The sequence below is a fragment of the Amblyomma americanum genome, chromosome 10 (assembly GCF_052857255.1).
Source record: "Amblyomma americanum isolate KBUSLIRL-KWMA chromosome 10, ASM5285725v1, whole genome shotgun sequence".
NCBI lineage: Eukaryota > Metazoa > Arthropoda > Arachnida > Ixodida > Ixodidae > Amblyomma > Amblyomma americanum.
In genome coordinates, this window is record NC_135506.1 from 108382544 (window position 1) to 108403704 (window position 21161).

The 21161-nt window shown below is 48.9% G+C and overlaps 1 protein-coding gene across 1 annotated transcript in view; it reads left to right on the forward strand.

Annotated features, from left to right (window-relative positions):
- The window catches only part of LOC144108620 (uncharacterized), a 44004-nt gene that overhangs the window by 3588 nt on the left and 19255 nt on the right, over nucleotides 1-21161 (forward strand). Inside the window, exons 2-5 of the mRNA XM_077641811.1 lie at nucleotides 4928-4977; nucleotides 7165-7312; nucleotides 11097-11152; nucleotides 19339-19501. Coding sequence (XP_077497937.1) covers nucleotides 4928-4977; nucleotides 7165-7312; nucleotides 11097-11152; nucleotides 19339-19501 — 417 coding nt within the window. The remainder of the gene's footprint in view (nucleotides 1-4927; nucleotides 4978-7164; nucleotides 7313-11096; nucleotides 11153-19338; nucleotides 19502-21161) is intronic.

The following is a 21161-nucleotide window of genomic DNA, read 5'->3' on the forward strand; positions in this document are numbered from 1 at the left end:
GAGCATTCGCCGTTTATGTAGACTGTTTTTGCCCGTGTTTGAGGAGAGCTGAATAAATTTTATTGCATCATATTTGCGTGACAGAACCTCGGGATATTAACGCACAACCCATCTATGCTTTATGTGTCAAGCGCGAACAGGCCTAAAGAATTTAGCTTCCATAGAAATGCGACATGAAATCGTAGAGGCCCGTAGAGTGTGATTTTAGTCCAAGTTAAGCACATGTGGTCGAAATTTCGGACCCCGTCCCTACGGCGCTCCTCACAGTCTGACTCTCTTCGGGATGTCAAACCCCCGTAAACCAACTTCGAGGTCCTGGCGTCGCCTGTTTCTTATCTGCGCCGAGCTGTTTGCTCGTTTTGAACGCTGTAAGCCAAGAACGGTAAAGGACGTTCAGTCAACGAACCCTCTTTGCCGTCGTAGAGATGCCAACCTACGCGTGTTGCTTATGCGCAGCGTCCCTAGCTGAGGTTCCTGCACGGGTCCGTTGCTTCTTAAGTGCTTTCACCGAGAATGTCCTAGCAAGTCGAGGCATTCTGTCTCGACGCGCGTTAATACTCGCTAACGTCAGTTGCAAGCGTTTGATTCTCCGCTGTTTAAAAAATGAAAATTGGTTTTTGGGGAAAGAAAATGAAGCAGTACCTTTCTCACATGTCTTGGTGGACACCCGAACCGCGCCGTAAGAGAAAGAACAAAGGAGGTAGTGAAAGAAGAACGAAAGAAAGAGGTGCAGTAGTGGAGGGCTCACCTTTGATGTCAGTGCAGGTTAAAGACGTCATGTGGTCAAAATTATTCCGCAGCCCTCCACTACCTGTATCCCTCTGCGCGGAGCGGACAAGTGCAAAAGAAGCGAGCAGGACAGAATGCAAGCACAGGAGAGGAAAAAGATGAGGGAGGGTGAATGGCAGAGAGCAGCTGCTTCCGAACGCGCATGACGCTCGCTTGACCTTACCGAGCATTGACAACAGCGAACGCGTCGGTGATACTGGAAATTTTAACGCGACAGCTTTAAGGAGCTCGTCTCAAAGAAAGCCGGTGTCGTCGGCGTCGCTGTCTTTGGCCGCGAGCGGAAAATGACAAATCTCGGTGGACTTCTGAACCGTGCCGTAAGTAAATGGTATTTTATCGCGACAGCGTTAAGGAATGATTGATGGATTGATTGATGGACCAATTGATTGATTGATAGATCGATTTTTGTTTCCCTTACGCCGGTGTCTACCTAGAAACATGAGTCAGGCGTCATTTCCTTTCCTTAAAAGGAATTGCTCCTTCCCTTACGGCCCAGTTCGAGTTTACGCCGAGATGTGCAAGACAGGCGTATTTTCGTTAAATTGTCCAACGAGCCACGCGTCGCGCCGGATGGCCGGCGGCGTTCCGTTCCGTGTACTACTTCTCGGCTACGCTGCGACACGCTGTCGCGTCTAACTTTTAAAGATGAAGCTTAAGCGTCCTACAATTTTTTGTTGTTTGGTTTGGTGTGGTGTGATCTTGTTTATTAGATTTAATGTCCAAAAGCGACACAAGCTATGAGGGACGCCTAGTGAAGGGCTGCAGAAATTTTGACCATCTGGGCTTCTTTAACGGGCAGTGACCTCGCACAGTACACGGGCCTCTACAATTTTGCCTCCATCGAAACTCTGCTTTAATCCGGAGATTGGGCGCGGAATTATCTCATCCCGTTTCCATGTCCCGGGGCTCTGTCACTATCACTCCACCTAAACTCGCTTGGCCCTTCCTAATTGATTTTCGGAACATTATGGCGTTAACAGTCTGTTTCATTTGTTGGATATATACAGGGCACCACGATAAAACTTTTCAAGCTGTGTGTTGGACAACTTTTCTTTACGGTAAATGTGGTGTGAAATGCTATATATGGCCAGGAAAAACCACGCCGATGCAATAAACACTTGAAAAAAACACTCAGTTATGTTCACGGCGGGTGCAAGTGAACCCAAACAATGATGATTGCCAATATGGTCGAGCAGATGAGTGTTAGCTTGTCTGCATTGCTTTTGAACTTGCTGTATTTCATTTTAATGGTGCTGTCTAACATTATTGGGTGACGGTTGCTTTGTCGAACTGGCGGAGTTATGAGCGCTTTGTAATGTGAAAATGTAGTGGAACGGACTTTAGCATTTTATCGTTCGACTCCTTTACCTCGAGCGCCCTCATCGAGATAGAAACAGACATTAAATAGCTGCATTGAGGCGCTGGTGAGGTGTCCGATTGCGTTGATGGAGCCCACACGCATAAGCATGCATATATGCCATAATTAAGCATGCGGTATAGTGACTGCCCACCGAATAATCCATTGCTGCTCCAGCAGGTTAGTGCCGTACAGCGCAGCTTTCCAATAGCATTTGGTTTCCAATAGCGTTTCCAATAGCGTTCGAACCGCCGCGCGTTTAAAGACCGATCCACAAGGCAGCATTTTTTTTGGGCGTCAGCATTTTGGCTGCTAGCGTCGCCGAAGGCGTAATTCCGTCGCTTAGAGCAAGGCGACGCAGGGAGTCTCAGATATCTGGCTAGGCCAGGTGTCAGTGTCGGCACCTTAAATACCTCGTAGGTGAAGATTGATGAAAACGAATGTATCGCCACGCGTCGGCAGCGACTAGCAGACCAATCCACATAGCTGTTACGGCACCACCGCCCCTGCGATCCCTGCCCTATTGTTCCCCTTGCTTCCGCAGTAGGTTTCCATCGCCGCTTAACCAGATGATAGCTACGGACAGAGGATAATTGAGCGGCCTTATCCATGATCTGCGGACATCTTCCTCTGGAGGCGTCCGAATGACCTCACGTGTTTGGTCGCCCTCTCCAGCGGGCTTCTTGCGACAACGCCGGTAGACGAGACGCTGGCGCGACGCGGAAGAAACGGTGCCTCCTGCGCTCCGTTCTACGTGTCGCGTTCAGACTTCGACGCTTCGCCTCGGCACATTCTTGGCGCCCTCGTAGCGCAACTCATGTGCCACTTCGCTGCTGATGGCTTTATTAATGTGCACGCTTTGTATGGCAAGTTTGTGGTTTTGTGTCACCACGAGCTTGTCGTTACGGTAGCGTGCGAACTAATTGAGCTGTAAGAAAAATAATGGTTGCATTATATAGAGCACCAAGAAATCTCGCAGCGGAAATCATGAGGCGTAATTGAGGTAATATTTTTTTCAGCTGAAAATTTCCACAAAGTGGCCAGGGCCGGGGCAGAAGTGGCACTAAATTTGAAAACACCGGAAGTGGGCGGAGCTAGAGCGTGGTGCCAAATTTAAAAAACTGGAAGTGTGGAGGAAGCAAAGCGTGCCGCCAAATTTGCAAACGAAGCGTGGCGCCAAGTTTGAAAACTAAATATTGGCATTGTTGAAAATTTAGGCAAACAGGGGAAAAGAGGGGCAAAGAGAGGCTAGGAGGCGTCAATGCTTGCGCATTCATCCAAGGCGGGTGCCGCTGTGATATGATAATGTTTATAACGGTGGCAGCTGCTGCTGCCCATGCCGCGGTATGCAGTTGTTTCAGTATGTAATGTTGAAGGGCGTTGCAAGACATTTGACGCCGGCTTGTTGCGACCGCGCGCCCCTCCTGATAACCACTAAGCGGCAGGCATGCGGCTAATGCTGTGAGGACGAGGTTAATCACATGATCAGGGGCGTTTTCGACGCCAAATGATGCAATGTGTTTCCTAATGTTTTCTGCTAAACAGCACCGTGAGTAAATTTAAATTCCATCTGGACAACCTCTGACTGCCATTAATCAGTATATTGAGGGCGGACAATAATATACTGATAATAATACACCACAGCGCCAAGTATAAACACTGTGCAGAGACATCAGACCTGCCACAGCTCTATAGTGCTTTAGTGACGGTTCTCGGCATGCAGCGGAACCTCGCATACATGTACAGATGGCATGATAAGACATTAAACATGCAATTCTTTCATAAATATACATGCCCGCAGTCGCCGAGGTGTGTTCCTGACAAAGCAAGGCGTTATTTTTAGCGTTCGACATAAATGCGGCTCTTTGTGCTAGAGTATTAGAGCGAGTTTTTTGCGTCGCACTCCTGTCGTGTCGCGTATATTTTAGCAGTTCGGCGCTTGGTAGCAATTGGAAAATTGCAGTGGGCCATCAGGGCAGCTAGTGCCAGTAAGTAGATGTGTAAAGAGGTAATTTCTCGCGGCACTACGACGCTTGGATTTTCGGCCGTGCAGACGCATCCAAAGGACGCGGGGCGGCTGCGCCCCCCCCCTCAGTCACTCCTACGAAGCTACTTAGGTCAGAGTGGACGCATGAGATTCCTTTCGCGCTTTCCCTCCGGTTCGAGTGGCGGTATGCGAGGCACTGCTCTGGCAGGGTTGGAGAGAGGTAGACGTGGCTGCGCTCTGCTTACGTGTCCCTTAGATACGTCTGAACACCTGAAATTCTTCGAGCCATTGCACTAAGGGCAGTTTTACAATTCTCCACACCCGATAATTGATATGATACCCTGACGGATCGTTCCTATTCACTAAATGAAAAGTACAGCCTAAGAGTTGATACATAAGAGTTCATTCACATATCTAAGTTTATCAGACTACAAATGAATTATGACGTCCGCCAATTCCGTCGCTGTGATCGTGAATCATTTTAGCTCGAACAGCCTATGAGCACACCGTAATTGCTTCTCATCTCCAGAATTTCAAGCCAGACCCTACTGAGCGCCATACCTTCGGTGTTAGTTAGGCATTTGGAATGCTTTTACTTGATACGTGACAAATATTCAGTGTTTGTCTTCTTTATTTACGCCACCTGTGTTGCCATCAATATCAAGGGGGAAGAGCGCACTTTGTACAACGCTCTGTTCGCATGGCTGGGAATTGCTTGCCTCGTTAACTCTACAAATTCCGCGTTTTAGAAAAAAGTGTCTCTTGCTTTATTAACTGTGCACATTTTGTTTCAGAGCCACTGGTTTCATCTTACTGGGTCATTGAGGAACTCAAGCCCTTTCAGGTACGGACCTTGAATCGGCCACGCGCACTACTATTGCCTTGTGCCTGTCAAGTGCAAAGTTAAACGTCAATGACAATTGTTTGTGCCTAACAACTTTTGCATCCCAAAAGAGCAGTGTGACCTGTCAGATACGTTATAAAGGGGGATGCGTATTTACAGCAGTCGCTGCGGGTAATATTCGAGCACAGATATTTCAAGGTGCTTGCAGTTCCTACATTGCAGGCATTGAAATACGACAGCCATTGACCGGAGCACGACATGATGGCGGGAACTTCTACTCAGTATGTCGGGGCTGCCACGACTGTACCACAATGACATAAGCGGCAGTTTATTTCTTGATTCAAAATACAGTTGATGTCCCCTTTTTAGGGTACTATATAAGGGAGGGGGGCAGTAAGAAAGCAAATATTGGTCACAGCATAATACTGAAAAACGCACAGAAGAACAAACGAGAAAATCAAAACAAAAATATACGCTAATTATTTTATTTATTTTGCGAAAAAAATTTTACAACGCTAGTATTGTTACTACACTATTTAATTATAAGTACAGCTAGATCGCTAAAGCTAAACAAATGCAATGGAACAAAACTAAGTGTGCATGTAGGAAAGAAAGGTTGACACCATTAGGACTGCGGGTTAAGTTACATGTCATTCAAACGACGGATTAGCTCTTGAAATTTAGTTGTGTCCATTTGATATCAAATGGCTTCATTCGATTATAGTGCTTCGAATGAATGACTTAGCGGAAAGGAATTCTTAAAAAATGGGCAGAATCTGAGCGTTTGAAGCTAAAGGCCGGCTTTTTTTGTTATGGTGACTGAGTTATTGCGATGGACAGCGCGTTCCAGGACTAAGCTGTGTGGGCGCCCGAGCTTATATTGGACGCGCAAACTTAGGAGGGACGGGGTGTTCTGGATTCTATACGATCTCTGGCTAGGCGACATGGACATGCGAATGATAGGGCAAGTGCACCACAATCAAGGCGTGGTTGTGACTCATTACTTGTCATCAATGCTCTATTTTTGACCTGGCATCTGTCACTGTGAAGTACTATTTTTTCCTCGATGGACCACACTGTGTTTGCCCTCTGTTCCTAACCCTTTTTTAGTGTGATGGATTGTACACTCTTGCAAATTATGTCTATAAGTGGTAATTTACACGGTTCATGTTCCACACAAAACAAGCGTATTCTTTTAATGGAAACATTAGGAAGAAAGAGTGCCATGACACAAGTTTGTAGCGGCTATATGCTATGCTGCGCTATACATTTTTTGTGGACTGGGAGGAAGAGAAAGCTTCAAAGAATGCACTAAGCGTCGAGTACATGCTGCGCCAGAGTCACCAAGGCCAGTTTGTCCGTCAGCTGGTGAGATGTCAGCTAGGCGCGCTTGAATGGGGGTGTGGAGTGAGGATTAAAGGGGAATAAATTGCTACGCGGTAGAAGTAAAAGATATGATTCAGATTAACGTGTGATAGCGGGGAAGTTGGGACATGCATGATTGCAATGGAAGAATCAGGATGCTCTCTTTAGCCCTGAACGTTATTGATCAGCAATCACTCGGTTTTTAAATTCAATGCCGACCCGAGGTCGCGATTCCCCCAAGACACAAAATAACAATTTTATGGAGAAAGGGCATTTAACTGATTGAAGCGAGAATAATCTAGCCGATGTTTTCCCAGCTTCAGGAACATTGCCGGTGTGTGTGGTATGAAGACAGATGTGCAGAGAGAGCTAGCGGCAATTTTCGTTACTTTCCGTCTTTCTTTACAAATACAATTTACATAGGATGCGTGTGAGCATATTTTAAGCGTGATTGCTGGGAGACAAATGACGAATTCATGCTTTGCACTAAATTCCTAGTGCCACCTAGCTTTATACAGTGGAAACAGCAGGCTTGTTCATTACTTCAAAGCCTCCATTGCAAAGCACACGCATAATTCTTTCTCGCTCCCTGAATTCAAACAACCTAGTGCGACGCCCCACCTCGGGTCTCGTTTGTAGTTAGGGGTATTAACCCGTGTGCTCTGGAAAGCTTGTGAACACGCACGCGGTCAGATAACTTTCTGGAGCTCTGTTTGTGATCTTAAACTCGCTCCTCGTATGGCATCGCACCACCTTCTATGCGACCAGCTTTCAGCTGGGACATTAACTTCCCCCTATTCTATGCACACCTGCGAATTTCAGCTGCCCGGAGCTGTAGCTAGGAATCAGAGCAGCAGAGTGCCTGCCATTCCGTCCTCTGCATCTCCGGTCCCGCATGTGAGGCCTGAGAACGGAAGACCTTATCCTGCAGCGGAGCCAGCTTCGCGAGAACTGTGGCGCGTCGAGGAAGGTGAGTATTTGCATGTTTTTTTTTCCACCGAAAAGCCTCACTGCGCCAGCTTTTCGAGCCGTCTGCTTTGCCGCTAGTTTGGCCTTGAATGTAGTTAGAGGTGGAACCATGAGCATAACTGGTGGTAGTCAGGTTCGACACATGACGTAAGGTAGAGCAGGTGACACTAGTGGCTGTTCCAACATATATCTCGAATTTCATCTTTTGCCTTGACCTTCGGTCAAGCGGAAAAGGAGGAAAGAGTCTGCCTGCATCGCATGCGCAGGTCATGAAAATGGGTTCTGCATAAAACGCTGCTGCACCTTGATGCGTTCAGCAGAACGCTAGGTGCGATCGATGCCACTCCTACCGTAGAGAGCGGCAGATTTGCGCTCCGTCACCGCGTCGCAGAGAGGAGGAAAGGAGGCATCCTAGGCGTGCTGCCTACTCCCTGCGTGAAGTCACACACCTTGACCGAGCGAAGACGGAAAGCGGCCTCTATAATCTCATGGGCATGGCATCAAAGTTTTTTCTGCATAAAACACCGGTGAACTTTTATGCATTTAGCCTAAAGGTATGTGTGTGTGACGCGGTGCCTGCCGTGGAGACAAGTTCCTCGGCCACAAGCGTAACCAGGGAGTTGGAGTTTTTCGCTTCCACCAGGATTAACCATAGCTAGACTATCAGCAATGTTTTTGAACTCGCAGAGATGCGCGCGTTAAGAAATATATACGAGCTGTTAATCAGACGGCAGTCATTGTAAGAAGCAGTGCGTGCAAGGCTGCGTCTGTCCTCTCGAACCTTTCTTTCTATTGTTGTTGGGAAATACTTTCATTCTTTCCGTCAAAGCTGTCGTGAGGAACGCACCCTAAGATAGCCGGGACGCTCTAATTCATCTTCCGGCACACAACATACAGCATCACGAGCGTATACAGCGAGCTGACAGCCCGACCTGAGACAAGTGGTTTGTTGTGCGGATAATCGGTGGAACCAAGCGGCGTCTTTTAAGGTGCACGATCTCCGTAAAGGTTTGCTCTTGTTAAAGATGACCAAAACTGGAATAAGTGGTAACAGTTGTTGGTACCGATACCACGTCCTTCCTATGCACCATTACCTATAGAATGTGACCCATCGCGGTGCGTGCCGTTTTTTCGCGTATATTTCTGTGCTTGCAATACCAGTACGTAGCTTCCACGAACATCACTGGAGGGATGTCAGTGTGTGCGTGTGCGTGGAATTAGGCTGCTTCAAGCGCAGTAATAGCCGCGGTAGGATACTTGCAATGACTTAAACTTCTTTTAACGAAAGTTCCCAGAGGTATAGCGTGAGAGAGCGAAAGCACGCTGAACACAAAGCAACAGAGGCTACGTTTGGCGTGAATTAAACCTGCCAGGTTCGGCTGTGGGAACTGCAACCTTCAACCATATCGCGCACTCCATAACAGGTGAATCCGTATTTTATATTGTCGACAGCTTGACAACTTCGAAACAATGATATCCTCGCTGCGTAACCTTCCGGTTCGCGTTGAGATGAAGATCACCCAAGTACCCGGACGAGGCGTATTCCGCAAAGGCCTCATCGTTTTCCCTTGGGAACAGCTCTGAGAATAATAAAGGTTCCTTAGGCCACCATGCGTGTAGTGAAAAACAGAACATCGAAAAGCGTTGTAGGTTGTATGTCCGCGATGTTACTCTTTTCTTGTTCTGCTTTTGGTGACTAGGTTGCGCAAGTCGATGCTGACTGCAACTCCACAAGCGGGGTGTTGACCGACAAATTACCTTATTGAATCTATGGGCGGGTACAGCTTGTCAAGTTAACTTCCTTAGTCTGTTCTCAGCATGGTTTCGGCATTCGGTATGCTATACCAACCGGGCCAACAAACAAATGAAAAGCGCTGAGGCGAGGCCGAGATACGGTATGTCGAGGACGAGGCAGCTGAGAAAGCCGTGCTGTCTGCTGCAGCTCATGCCGCTGATGCAGCCCAGGATGGTGCTCCTGAGACCCAACCTTGTGGTGTCTCTGGCAGCCGCGGCTCACTGAAGTATTCAGCATTTTGGTTAAGTGTGTTTAGCATCCAAAAAGGTAAAAATGCACTAACACCTACAGGGAGTGCTACATAAACAACCCAAGATTAGTTCCCCCAACTCAAACAGCTTAATATCATGAAAACTTTTTGGGCCGACCACTGCAAAAAAGGAGCACTTCGTCGTCTTCGGACTGGCTGGCTAAGAAGAGAAAGAAATGTGCAGTTGTGACGATATTTACGCATTCATTCGAAAATTTTAAAGCGCGGGATAATGTTACGTGTAATGCTCGGGAGCAGGATGATATAATTGTATCTCCTTCTTTCTATCGCGTCATCAGGGTCGAATGCTCCCAAACGACAATAGCATTTCATGGCCATGAACACGCTCCATTACGGTCAGGTGTCCTTTGTAGCCCTCGTGATTGGGCTGGACGGGGACACTTCAGGAGACACCCTAAATTGAAGGACACTCAATCTCCGTCTTAAGGCTAATGTAAGAGAGAAAAACCTAGGCACGCTCGTTTGTACAATAAGCACACAAATATGCTGATGACTAAGCAGAAACAAGTGTTGTGCTCCCTTTGCCTCCTCTTATTTCGCACCTAGCCCCTGAAAATGCTTGATATCTTGTAAGAGACCGCAATACAAGGAAGGAAACTGGTTCAAACACTTGTCATTATCTCGAGAAGAAGTTTGTGTTATTTCGGCATTGTATTCAATATTTGATAGCCTTGAAACACCGAATGCATGAAACCGGCAAAAAAAGCTGCGCCAAACATAGGAACAAACAGCGTGCATTGATTACATTGCACCCTTTGGGCGAGTCGGGTAGGTTAATTTAAAACGCTGCGTTTTAATTCGGAAAAGCAGACTTACCCAAAAGAGCTGCTTTGAATGAACAAAGTTGCGTTTCGTTTGCACGCGATACTGATGGTACATTTTGAAAAATGTGCACGAAATCGAAGGACTTGAGCTCAAATGGGAGACGCCATGTTTCGCAGTATATTATACATGACGCTCTAGAGTTCCGCACTGATACCTACTTTGAGAACTCGCAACACCTTCTGCACGAGTTTCTTGAGAAGTGCTTCATGCACGTGGAGAATGCCGGAAGACGAGGCTTCTAATCTCCCTTCGCTAGTGTTCGGACGAAAACGTGCATTCTGCCTCGGATGTGGTATACATGTGAAGGCTTTGCCGAAAAGCTGACTGGTCTATGCACGATAAATTACTTCAAACATGCAGTTTTTAACTTTTTCGATATATTTAACGGCAGTGCCACTTAGGTGCCAGGGTCGTGTGGAACCTTTGACAGCAGTTCTTCGAGATTTCGCCGCGAAAAAGGTCTTCTTGTTGCAGCTGAATCTCTGCCTAACATTTGCTAAGCAAAATACGAAAGCTTGTTTGCGGCATCTCTCTTCTTTCCATGGTAGATGTCAACTATTACCCTAATATCGAGAAAATAAGCGCTTGTAGCATTTCTAGCACCTCCCTTCATGCGTGCGAAATAATAGTAGCTTAGAGATCAAAATTCACGTTGATGAAATTGTTTGCTAACCTAAAGGTACCGACAACCGGGATTGACCTTTTTTGTTCTAAAGGCCCTTTTGCCCTTGTAAAAAAATATTAAGTTGGCCGAAGCCGAACGGAGTTGAAGCATGGCACTTCGACCGTGGCTGGCGAAAACTTAGTTGCGCAGGTGGAAACATTGCATATCTTGTTAAGAAAGTCCCCTGTCTGCAACGCTCCGGACTCATCTACGCTGTTGCTTTGTTCCAGGACTCTACGTTACAGGCGAACAACTGCCGCCTGTTGTCGGACCGAAGGCCACGCAGGTCAGTTCCACATTCCACTCTGTTATCGAAATCCATGCACTGTCTTATAAACCTGAAGACCAGAGATTAATAGTTTCTTTTTCTGCAAGAACTGCATAGTCGCCATTTAAGCGCCACAGTGGGTAAACAGTAGCCAATTTTTCTTTCGCGCAGTACGAAAGTTTGAGTATTGGCGAACTTTTCATTTTGCCCTAATTGAAATGCAAACGTGCCTTGTCCAGGGTTCATTAGAGGGAGGGTGGAAGCCGTGCTATTGACCCTCAGTGCACGAAATGTTTGTGATGTCTAAGGATTAGATCCTAGATTCAAGTTCAGACATTTCCTACTGACTGCAGATTGTAGTTCTATTAATCTGGTCGATCGAAATCGGCACGTTATGTGAGGAGCGGGTGCTTCCGGGCCTGTGAGTTCGCTTTTGAATCTACCAAGGCGAGCACCACCCACTTCTTCCAGAAAACGCCCATAACCGGCAAGCAGGGCTACTAAGTCACTACATGCTGGTGTGATGAACCAGTTTCTTAAAATGGCACTGGGTCCACACTGCGCATGAGAAGATTGATGCACAGACTCCAAAATGATTTTGAAGTGATTTAATTAAATCATCTGGCTCGATGCCGCTTACAAGACAGAAGCTGGGCTCGTCGTCGCCGGGGCTGAGTCAGCGTGGTGTGGCACGGGCTCGATGAATGGCTGGTTGTCTGCAGCGGCCGGGCTGGGAGTTCCTCGTGGCTGTGCTGCCCTCGTTCTCGGCTGGTCGTTGGATGAGCTGCCAGGCGTGGAGGCGCGTTGGCGAAGGTCGAACGTTAGCGACGGCTAGACCCCGGGCTCAGGTCAATGCGCAGCCCCAGGCTTCTGCCTCGCTCCGTCTCCGACCCTCACGTCCACTCGCCCCGATCGCTCTCCCCCTTCCTCCCGTCGGCTTCCGCTTTTAAAGCCTTTGCTTCTTTCTTCAGCCGTGGCCGCGCCTTTGTCCACTCTCCCGTGGCTCTCGAGGGGTGCATAATGACGGGGACACTCAAGCGTCGTTCGACAGGGCCGTCGACGGTTACCATATATGGCCATGTTTCTCCGCCACAACCAAATATGGTCATGTCTCTCCGCTGCGACCCGACGCCAGGACAGCGCGGCCAACCGTCTCCAGGAAAAGTCACTGAAGGGCTCGCCGTGGCACCGGTGCATGTGCACGAATCGTCACATCCGCTCCTTCTTAAAAGGAATGTTCATTGAACATTAGGAATTCGTCATACACACACACGCGCACACAAACACGCCGCGCTGTTCGGGCCAGTATCCCGCACAAGTCGCTCCTTTCTTCCCCACGAGCACCGAGCCAGAGCGGAGTTTCAGAACAATTCTACACCGTAGATACCACTCGAGTGCACAATATAAGACCATAATTAACAGTATGTACAACATCTCAAACAAGAGAACGAACAAAAAATGAAACTAAACGAAGCGCACTTGTAATGTACAAAACAAGGAAATGTAGTCTTAGCGAGGTACCTCCCTGTCCACTACTCGGTTACGGAGGTAGTACCTAGCGGCTGAAATACGTCTGCCAGATTGGAATGCCTCCTCCTCGAGAAGTGCGCCTCCGAGCTGCGACTGCATGAAGTGTTCCAGTTCATCACATGGACTGAAATTTTTGTGCCGGCCGCTCTGACCGCTTTTCTGCAATGCAGGGTTATTTGCAATGGCGGGCTCCGTGCGAAGGTTATCCTCCCCCTCCTGTTTCCTTGAGGCAGCCGTTTCAGAAAGAGGCGAGCATGTTGGTGCTTGCTTTAACCGCTTAGCATGGACCACAGCGGTTGAGGCCCCTGCGATCCCCCGAATCCGAAAATTAACCGGCGATAGCTGCTCTACTATGCGGTAAGGTCCTTTCCATTTGGGCGTTAACTTACGAGCAAGCCCTGCCTTGACCTGCACACACTCAAGGTATACGCGGTCTCCCACCCTGAAAGGAACCGCCCTAGCCCTAGTGTCGAACCGACTTTTTCTTTTGTCGGCTGCTTCCCGTAATGCTTCGGCTGTTACGTCATGGGCCACTTGCAATCGAGACGTCAGTTCGGCTCGATAATCATCTAGTGACCGGTATGGCACCCGTCTCTGTCCATCAACCACCGCATTCGGTGTGTCTGGGTCGCGACCGTACAAGAGGTAGAAAGGGGAGTCACCGGAGCTCTCGTGCACCGCCGTGTTGTAAGAAAAAACAGCAAACGGTATCCAGAGGTCCCAATCCTGTTGGTCTCGCGAAACATAATGGAATAACAGTTTGCTTGCTGTTTGATTAAGCCTCTCCACAGCACCGTTACAAGCCGGGTGGTAAGGGGTGGTCTGTCTTTTGTCAATTCCCAGAAGGTTATACACATCTTTCATCAACCTCGACACAAAGTTTGACCCTTGATCCGTTAACAACTGCCGCGGAACGCCGTGCCGCAGAACCACTGTTTCTACAAAGGCACGTGCCACAGTTTCTGCTTTTTGGTCGGGCAGTGCTGTTATCTCAGCATACTTCGTTAGGTGGTCAACGCACACCAGTACATATTTGTTTCCTGTTGTCGTAGTCGGAAGTGGGCCTAGGATATCCATGCCAACCCTCTCAAAAGGCGTCGAGACTTCCTCGAATTCCTGAAGGGGGGCCGGCCTGCGGTTTTTCGGAGTTTTTCTTTCCAGGCAAGAACGGCAGTTAGCGCAGTACTCTTTAACATCTGAACGCATGCCCTGCCAATAGTAGTAGCGCTCCAACCTCCTTTGCGTCTTCATTACTCCAAAATGGCCCGCGTATGGGGCATCGTGAAAAACCCTCAAGACGTGCGGCACCATTGACTTTGGTACCACCACTCTTTCCCACACCTGGCTAGCCTTCCTTCCTGACCGCGTAGGCCGGGTGCGCTTTCGTAGGGTTCCTTCGTTGTCAACAAAGTAACAATTGTCAGGATCCCGGGCGATCCCCCCAGAAATTGCATGAAATGTTTTCTCTAGCCATTTGTCCTTTCGCCGCTCGGTGCGGAGATCGTTTGTATCTATGGCCGGACAAAACTCATTCACGGTGCGTACCAGGTTAGCTCGACTTAATGCGTCCGCGTCAGTGTGCACCTTGCCTGGCTTGTGTTCTATCTCGAAATCGTGTTCCTGAAGTTGCAGATTCCAGCGCGCGAGGCGCGAGCTCGGATCCTTCACGTTTAGAAGCCACTTAAGGGGTTGGCAGTCGGTCACTAGCCTGAATCTGTGGCCATAGAGGTAGCACCGAAAGTGCCGCACGGCCCAAACCACTGCAAGACACTCCCGCTCAGTGGCACTGTACCGCTGCTCGACTGGACTGAATTGCCGGCTCGCGAACGCGATAGGGTGCTCCTTGCCGTCAAAATTCTGACACAGCACTGCACCCGCTGCAAACTTCGAGGCGTCAGTCGCTACAATGAAAGGCTGGCTGAAGTTTGGATATCCTAGCAAGGGAGCGGTTATTAATTTTTCCTTTAGTTCTTCGAACGCCACCTCTGCCTCCTCCGACCATACGAACTCTATGTTTTTTGCTGTTAGTGCAGTCAGTGGCTTTGCGATTCGGGCTAAATCTCGCACATGCCTTCGGTAGTATCCGACTAAGCCAAAAAACTCGCGAACGCCTCGAACTCCAGTTGGTCTAGGGAAGTCGCGGACGCTACCTAACTTTCCCGCTTCAGGTTCTACGCCGTCTGCGGAAACGATATGTCTAAGGTATTTGACCTGCCGCTGTAGATGTTGGCACTTTGAAGGTTTCAATTTTAAGCCTGCAGCTCGCAGTCTGACCAGCACTTCCTCAATGGCCTCCAAGTGTTCGGTAAAGGTGCTGCTGTAAATTAATATATCGTCCATGTAGACGAAGCACATCTTTGCCAGCAAACCGGCCAAGATTCCGTCCGCAGTTCTCTGACAGACTGCCGGGCTGTTAACAAGTCCCATCGGCATGCGTCTCCACTGAAAGTGGCCAGACGGGGTGTTAAATGCGGTTTTGTCGACATCTTTTAGATCCATTTCGATCTGCCAGAACCCCGATGCGAGGTCGACAACTGTAAAATACTTGGCTGACCCAAGCTGCGCGAGGGTTTCCTGCACCTGTGGCAGCGGGTAGGGATCTATCCTTGTAATGTAATTCAATCGCCGGTAGTCTATTACCAGTCGAAATGAACCATCGGGTTTCTCAACTAGAAGTGCCGGTGCCCCCCACGGCGACTTGGAATGCTCAACAATGCCTTTGTCGATTAGCTCATGGACCTGCCTATCCATTTCCTCTCTTTGTGAGCAGGGAATTCTATAGGCCCGTTGGTACACTGGTGGCGAGTCGCCAGTCGTAATGCGGTATTTAATCACTCCACACTTTCCCAGGTCTAGCTTCGATGCAGCGAACACATCCGAGTAGCGCTGTAGGAGACCCTCAACTCTTCCTCGCTCTTTGCAGTCGATGTGAGAGAGGTCGAACTGCAGGTTCCCTTCTTTCCCTTTCCTTTCATTGACGAGGCCCGTAGTGCAAATCGGGGTACCCTGCTCATCTACCTCAGCCGTGGAGAATGTAGCTATGTTTTTGTTTTTCGGCAGGTGAAGCTCTTGTTACGAGTAGTTACATAAGCGGACGGGAACCCTTTTCTTTGAGTCAACCGTGACCAAACAGCCCGCCACACTCAGTCCTATTGCGAGCCCCTCTATAGGTTCAACGACTCCTATGTGTCCCTCATCAATCTGAGCTGACATTGCTCCCACACAGATTATCTCTGACCGAGGCGGCACCACTGTTTCTCTCGTTGTCCTAACACTAACGCCCGCGTGTGTTAGCGAGCCCTGTTTCGCGCTCTGTTCCCCATAGTCCACTCGTGCAACGTACTCGGCCTCTCGATTTGCTAATGGGACCAAAGCCCCGCGACAGGAAAGGCAGTTCTGGCTTCCCACTTCTGACACCATGTGGACACGACGAAGCATGGTGCATGAATGTCGTTTTATTGAAGAAGGCGAGCGGTTATATAGGCAAGCGGTTAGATAACAGAAATGGGGGCTGCTTCTGTCCGGCTAGGCGCGTGTGCATGACTTGCACTACGTCAGAAATATAAGATCGATGCCATGCTGCCGTAACAGGTCCTGACCTACGAGGCCCGATATACCAACCGGCAACGACACAGCATCGGAACAAATGTAGCTGGGATGGTCAAAACTTTCTTTCCCGATTGTGAAGCGCAAAAGGTACAGTCCTCCCGTGCCGAGGTGAGCTCCTGTGATGCCCACGAATCTTACTTCCGGAGATTCTCGGGCCTCATGCACCTGCCTGTCTCCCTTCCTTGTCAGCATATCAAAAAACTTTTGCTTAAGGAGCGTTATCCGGGAGCCAGTGTCAACCAACAGATTGCAAGTGACCCCGTTTACCACGAATTTGGCAATCGGGCAGGATTCTCCAAAAACGCTTACAATAGCACAGCTATTACTGCTCTCCCCCCCAACCGGCTCGGCTGCGGAGGACTCTACATGTTTTTTTGGCACAATATATCTTTGTTCCATCCCCGTGTTGGTCGGCGCGCGCTGCTGCCCATTTGGTGTACCAGATTCGCGGTTTAGCTCGGGACAGTATCTGACAGCGTGTCCGTACCTTCTGCAAGCATAACAGCGAACCTGCCTCCTTTCACGGTTCCGGAAATTGCCCCTGTTATTTAACTGTAGGCCTTCCGCGAGGAGCGCCTCCAGCCGGTCTAGCCTATCGGTCAACTCAGTAACATTCGCGGCGGCGCTTGCACTTTTTGGCTCTGTTACAAGCCGCACCTTCTCCTCACTGGAGACAAGCAACTCATTACGCTCCTCGTCTACAGCTGCCTCTACCGCTCCTTCAAAAGTAGACGGCGCCTTAGACAGAACAAACCTGCGCACCGGATCCCTCAAGCCAGTGATGAACTGGGACGTCATCTGCTCCAGAAGCAGCTCTCTGGCGTGCTTTTGCTTCGAACTATCAGGCCCCGGTTCTCGCGCTAGGGTTTCGTTCCCAAGGAAGCGAAGGCGGGAGGCAAACGCGCGTGCGTATTCCCCCGGCTTCTGCCGAGCGTCGAGGAACCGCCTGAGCTTTACGCTAGAAGGTTCCCTGTAAAAATATTTAAACGCTAGCTTTTTAAATTCAGCCAACGTGCCCGCCTTCCTGACTCCCTCATCTCTCCAGGCAAAACCATGTGCTGCCCCTAGTTCTATTAATCTGGTCGATCGAAATCGGCACGTTATGTGAGGAGCGGGTGCTTCCGGGCCTGTGAGTTCGCTTTTGAATCTACCAAGGCGAGCACTACCCACTTCTTCCAGAAAACGCCCATAACCGACAAGCAGGGCTACTAAGTCACTACATGCTGGTGTGATGAACCAGTTTCTTAAAATGGCCCTGGGTCCACACTGCGCATGAGGAGATTGATGCACAGACTCCAAAATGATTTTGAAGTGATTTAATTAAATCATCTGGCTCGATGCCGCTTACAAGAAAAAAGCTGGGCTCGTCGTCGCCGGGGCTGAGTCAGCGTGGTGTGGCACGGGCTCGATGAATGGCTGGTTGTCTGCAGCGGCCGGGCTGGGAGTTCCTCGTGGCTGTGCTGCCCTCGTTCTCGGCTGGTGGTTGGATGAGCTGCCAGGCGTGGAGGCGCGTTGACGAAGGTCGAACGTTAGCGACGGCTAGACCCCGGGCTCAGGTCAATGCGCAGCCCCAGTCTTCTGCCTCGCTCCGTCTCCGACCCTCACGTCCACTCGCCCCGATCGCTCTCCCCCTTTCTCCCGTCGGCTTCCGCTTTTAAAGCCTTTGCTTCTTTCTTCAGCCGTGGCCGCGCCTTTGTCCACTCTCCCGTGGCTCTCGAGGGGTGCATAATGACGGGGACACTCAAGCGTCGTTCGACAGGGCCGTCGACGGTTACCATATATGGTCATGTTTCTCCGCCACAACCAAATATGGTCATGTCTCTCCGCTGCTACCCGACGCCAGGACGGCGCGGCCAACCGTCTCCAGGAAAAGTCACTGACCGGCTCGCCGTGGCACCGGTGCATGTGCACGAATCGTCACACTGGTGCAGATATTTGGCGCAAAGTGAATCCTAGCCTACAAGTCTACACCGAAGCATTTTAGAACGAAGATTTCTTGAAATCATTCTTGTCATATAGTGCAAGATTTAGCTATTACACTCAATATAGCTGCAGATCTCGCTTTTAACGTTTTTGCTATCGTCCAAAATGTTGCCTATCGGTTTTTATGGCATTCTTAAATGCTGAGATGCGAGCGATGCAGAAACTTTAAAAGAAAGATTTTGCTTCGCTTCCAAAGTATACAACATAACCTGCTATTATTTGCCATGATTTGAATATTTGAAACGTTTATGCAAAAATGCCGCTAATGTAAAGCCTGAGAGTACTTTTTGATCATTGACAAGCGTTGTGCGCCGTTCTCATGCTACCCTCCTTTTTTGGATGGGTTTTCGTGCGCGCCGTCTAAGGTGATTTCGACTCGTTGCGATGCTAATTTCAAGCTAATTGTCCAAAGACCCGCTGTATGCCAGAATAAGAAGTCATCGGGATAGATGTCTTTTATATAAAAACAGCGTTCCTAGTAACGCCTGTGTAACTTCCGATTGACGAGAATAAGGCTTATACCGAATTCGAACGCTACATAGCAAGCGGGACAAGTTATTCCTCTCTAGCCGCCGCGGTGGCTGAGTGATTACGGCGCTCGGCTGCCGGCCCGAAAGACGCGGTTCGATCCCGGCCGCGGCGGTCGAATTTCGGCGGAGGCAAAATTCTAGAGGCCCGTGTACTGTGCGATGTCAGTGCATGTGAAAGAACTCCAGGTGGTCGAAATTTTACTGGGCCCTTCACTACGTCGTCTCTGATAGCCTGAGTCGCTTTGGGACGTTAAACTCCCATAAACCATAAACCAACAAAGTTATTCCGCTCTGCAATTATTTTAAATCTTGGCCATGGGCGCCTGCGAGAAATCGCCTGCTGGATTATTTGAGCAAATACTGGCTTCCACGGAAAACCCCGAGCAACGTTCAGAAAGTACCACCTAGAAAAACAAATATGCAAAACGTCCTTGTTGCTCTGGGCCTGAAATACAATGTATACCACCCTGTGCGCGTTGAGCTTTCAGCAATCCGTATCGATGTACCTTGGAAGAAAACATAATGCAATAATTTTCGGATATTTTTCTGTAGGTGAACTTATTTCAGGCATCGCAAAGCGCCCCGACCACGACCAGTAACGTATCGGGAATTTCCGCTACTGGAGTTTCTACAGTCCAACGTGTGGCTCCCGGTACAGGCAGCACCAATGAGAAACAAGAGGCGCCATGCCCACGCCAATCGCACAAGGAGGAAGGTGAGGGCAGTCACCATAGTGACTTCGGATTGTACGGATAAGCGTGTAGACATTACAATACAGTCTATGAGACGCTCGATAGCTGCGTCAGCAAATGGCCGAGCCATTTGCGACGCAGTTCTTTCGCAAGTCAGTTGCCAAAGATATTCAGTTTTTTCCATCTTCCGCTACTATTGCGTGATCCCATCATTGCGTCTCATCATCATCATCAGCCGGACCAAGAACAATGCAGGGTAGAGGCCTCGGTCACGTCTCTCCAATTAATCCTATCTTGTGCCAGCTGCGACCACAGTATCCCGGCAAACTTCTTACTCAAATCCGCAAACCTCTCTTTCTGTCACCCCCGCTGCACTTGCCTTCTCTTGGAATCCACTCCGTTACCCTTAAGCACCAGCGGCTATCCTGCCTTCGTATCACAAGCCCTGCCTAAGCCCAGTTCTTCCTCTTGATTTCGACTAGGATGTCATTAACCCGCCTTTGTTCCCTCACCCTTTCTGCCCGCTTCCAGCCTCTTACCGTTACACATATAATTTTTTTTTCCATGGCTTGCTGCATTGTCCTTAACTAAAGCTGAACCCTATTTGTTCAGGAAATAATCTCGTGTGCGACATTTATCAATGCTCCACCTTTTCTATTCATTTTGTTAGCAGAAATGGCGAACGAAGAATACTATCGCTTGAAGCCTGCATACCTGCGGGGCAGCCCAGCGGTTGATAAACATAGCCGCCGTAGCAGCGAGCCCACTGATGTAATGTCAGGTGAAGGCTTCGTATAGAAATGAGGGATTAAACCAATGCCATTGAGAACCACAAAACCGCGTTACGCATTGAACCACCGCTGGGTGGGGGGTTGCGTCCTCCAAGAACTCTCCTCCTCGTCGCACCTAGCAACTCGCTGTCAGAAGCGAAAAGGGCGGCTGTCGAAACAATGACCTCTTGGTACTCCATACCGCAGCCCTTGGGTGGTTGCATCGCCTGCGCGTAAGGAGGCCTGCAGCCCATCGTTTCTTAGAAATTTTCCCGCGCGCAACTCGCGTTGTTTTTTATATGTGCATTTAGTGCTCGTCCGCAGAGTTATTGAGCCGGCTATTGTCAAAGGAGGAAATTTGGTCAACTGGTTATTGAAACATGTAACCATAGACTCGCTGATTACTTTGCGTTAAAATGCTAGAGGTAATAGCAAAACTCGTGTTTTCAAACTCCATATTGTTGACTAAGTCTACATAGTAATCTAACACATATTGTTAACGATCGTATAGATCATCACCGTCAGCCTAATCATTGTCAGTATCATTACGGAAGGTCACCATAATCTCTCACTGCTCGCCAAAATCACTGGTCCCGCAGCTCGTATCATCCGCCACACGTGCTGCAACGCAGCGCCGCCTTCTCCTATATTCTCCTATCTATATTCTCCTCTTTTGTACAATTTTTGACCTTCTTTCTCTGTGTTCTACGCGGCGTGATGGTGAGATCAGCATTTAGAGGCACGCATTTTGTATTGATGGGTCGAAAAAGCAAGATAAAACAGGCTCTCTTGATTGGCTGGCTGCAAAACAAAAATTGTCCATAATATATGACGTGACATCCTTAATTCCGGTTTCCTTCATATAATTGAGCTGATTAATGAGTAAAAGTGCTTGTAACAACAGCGGTCACGA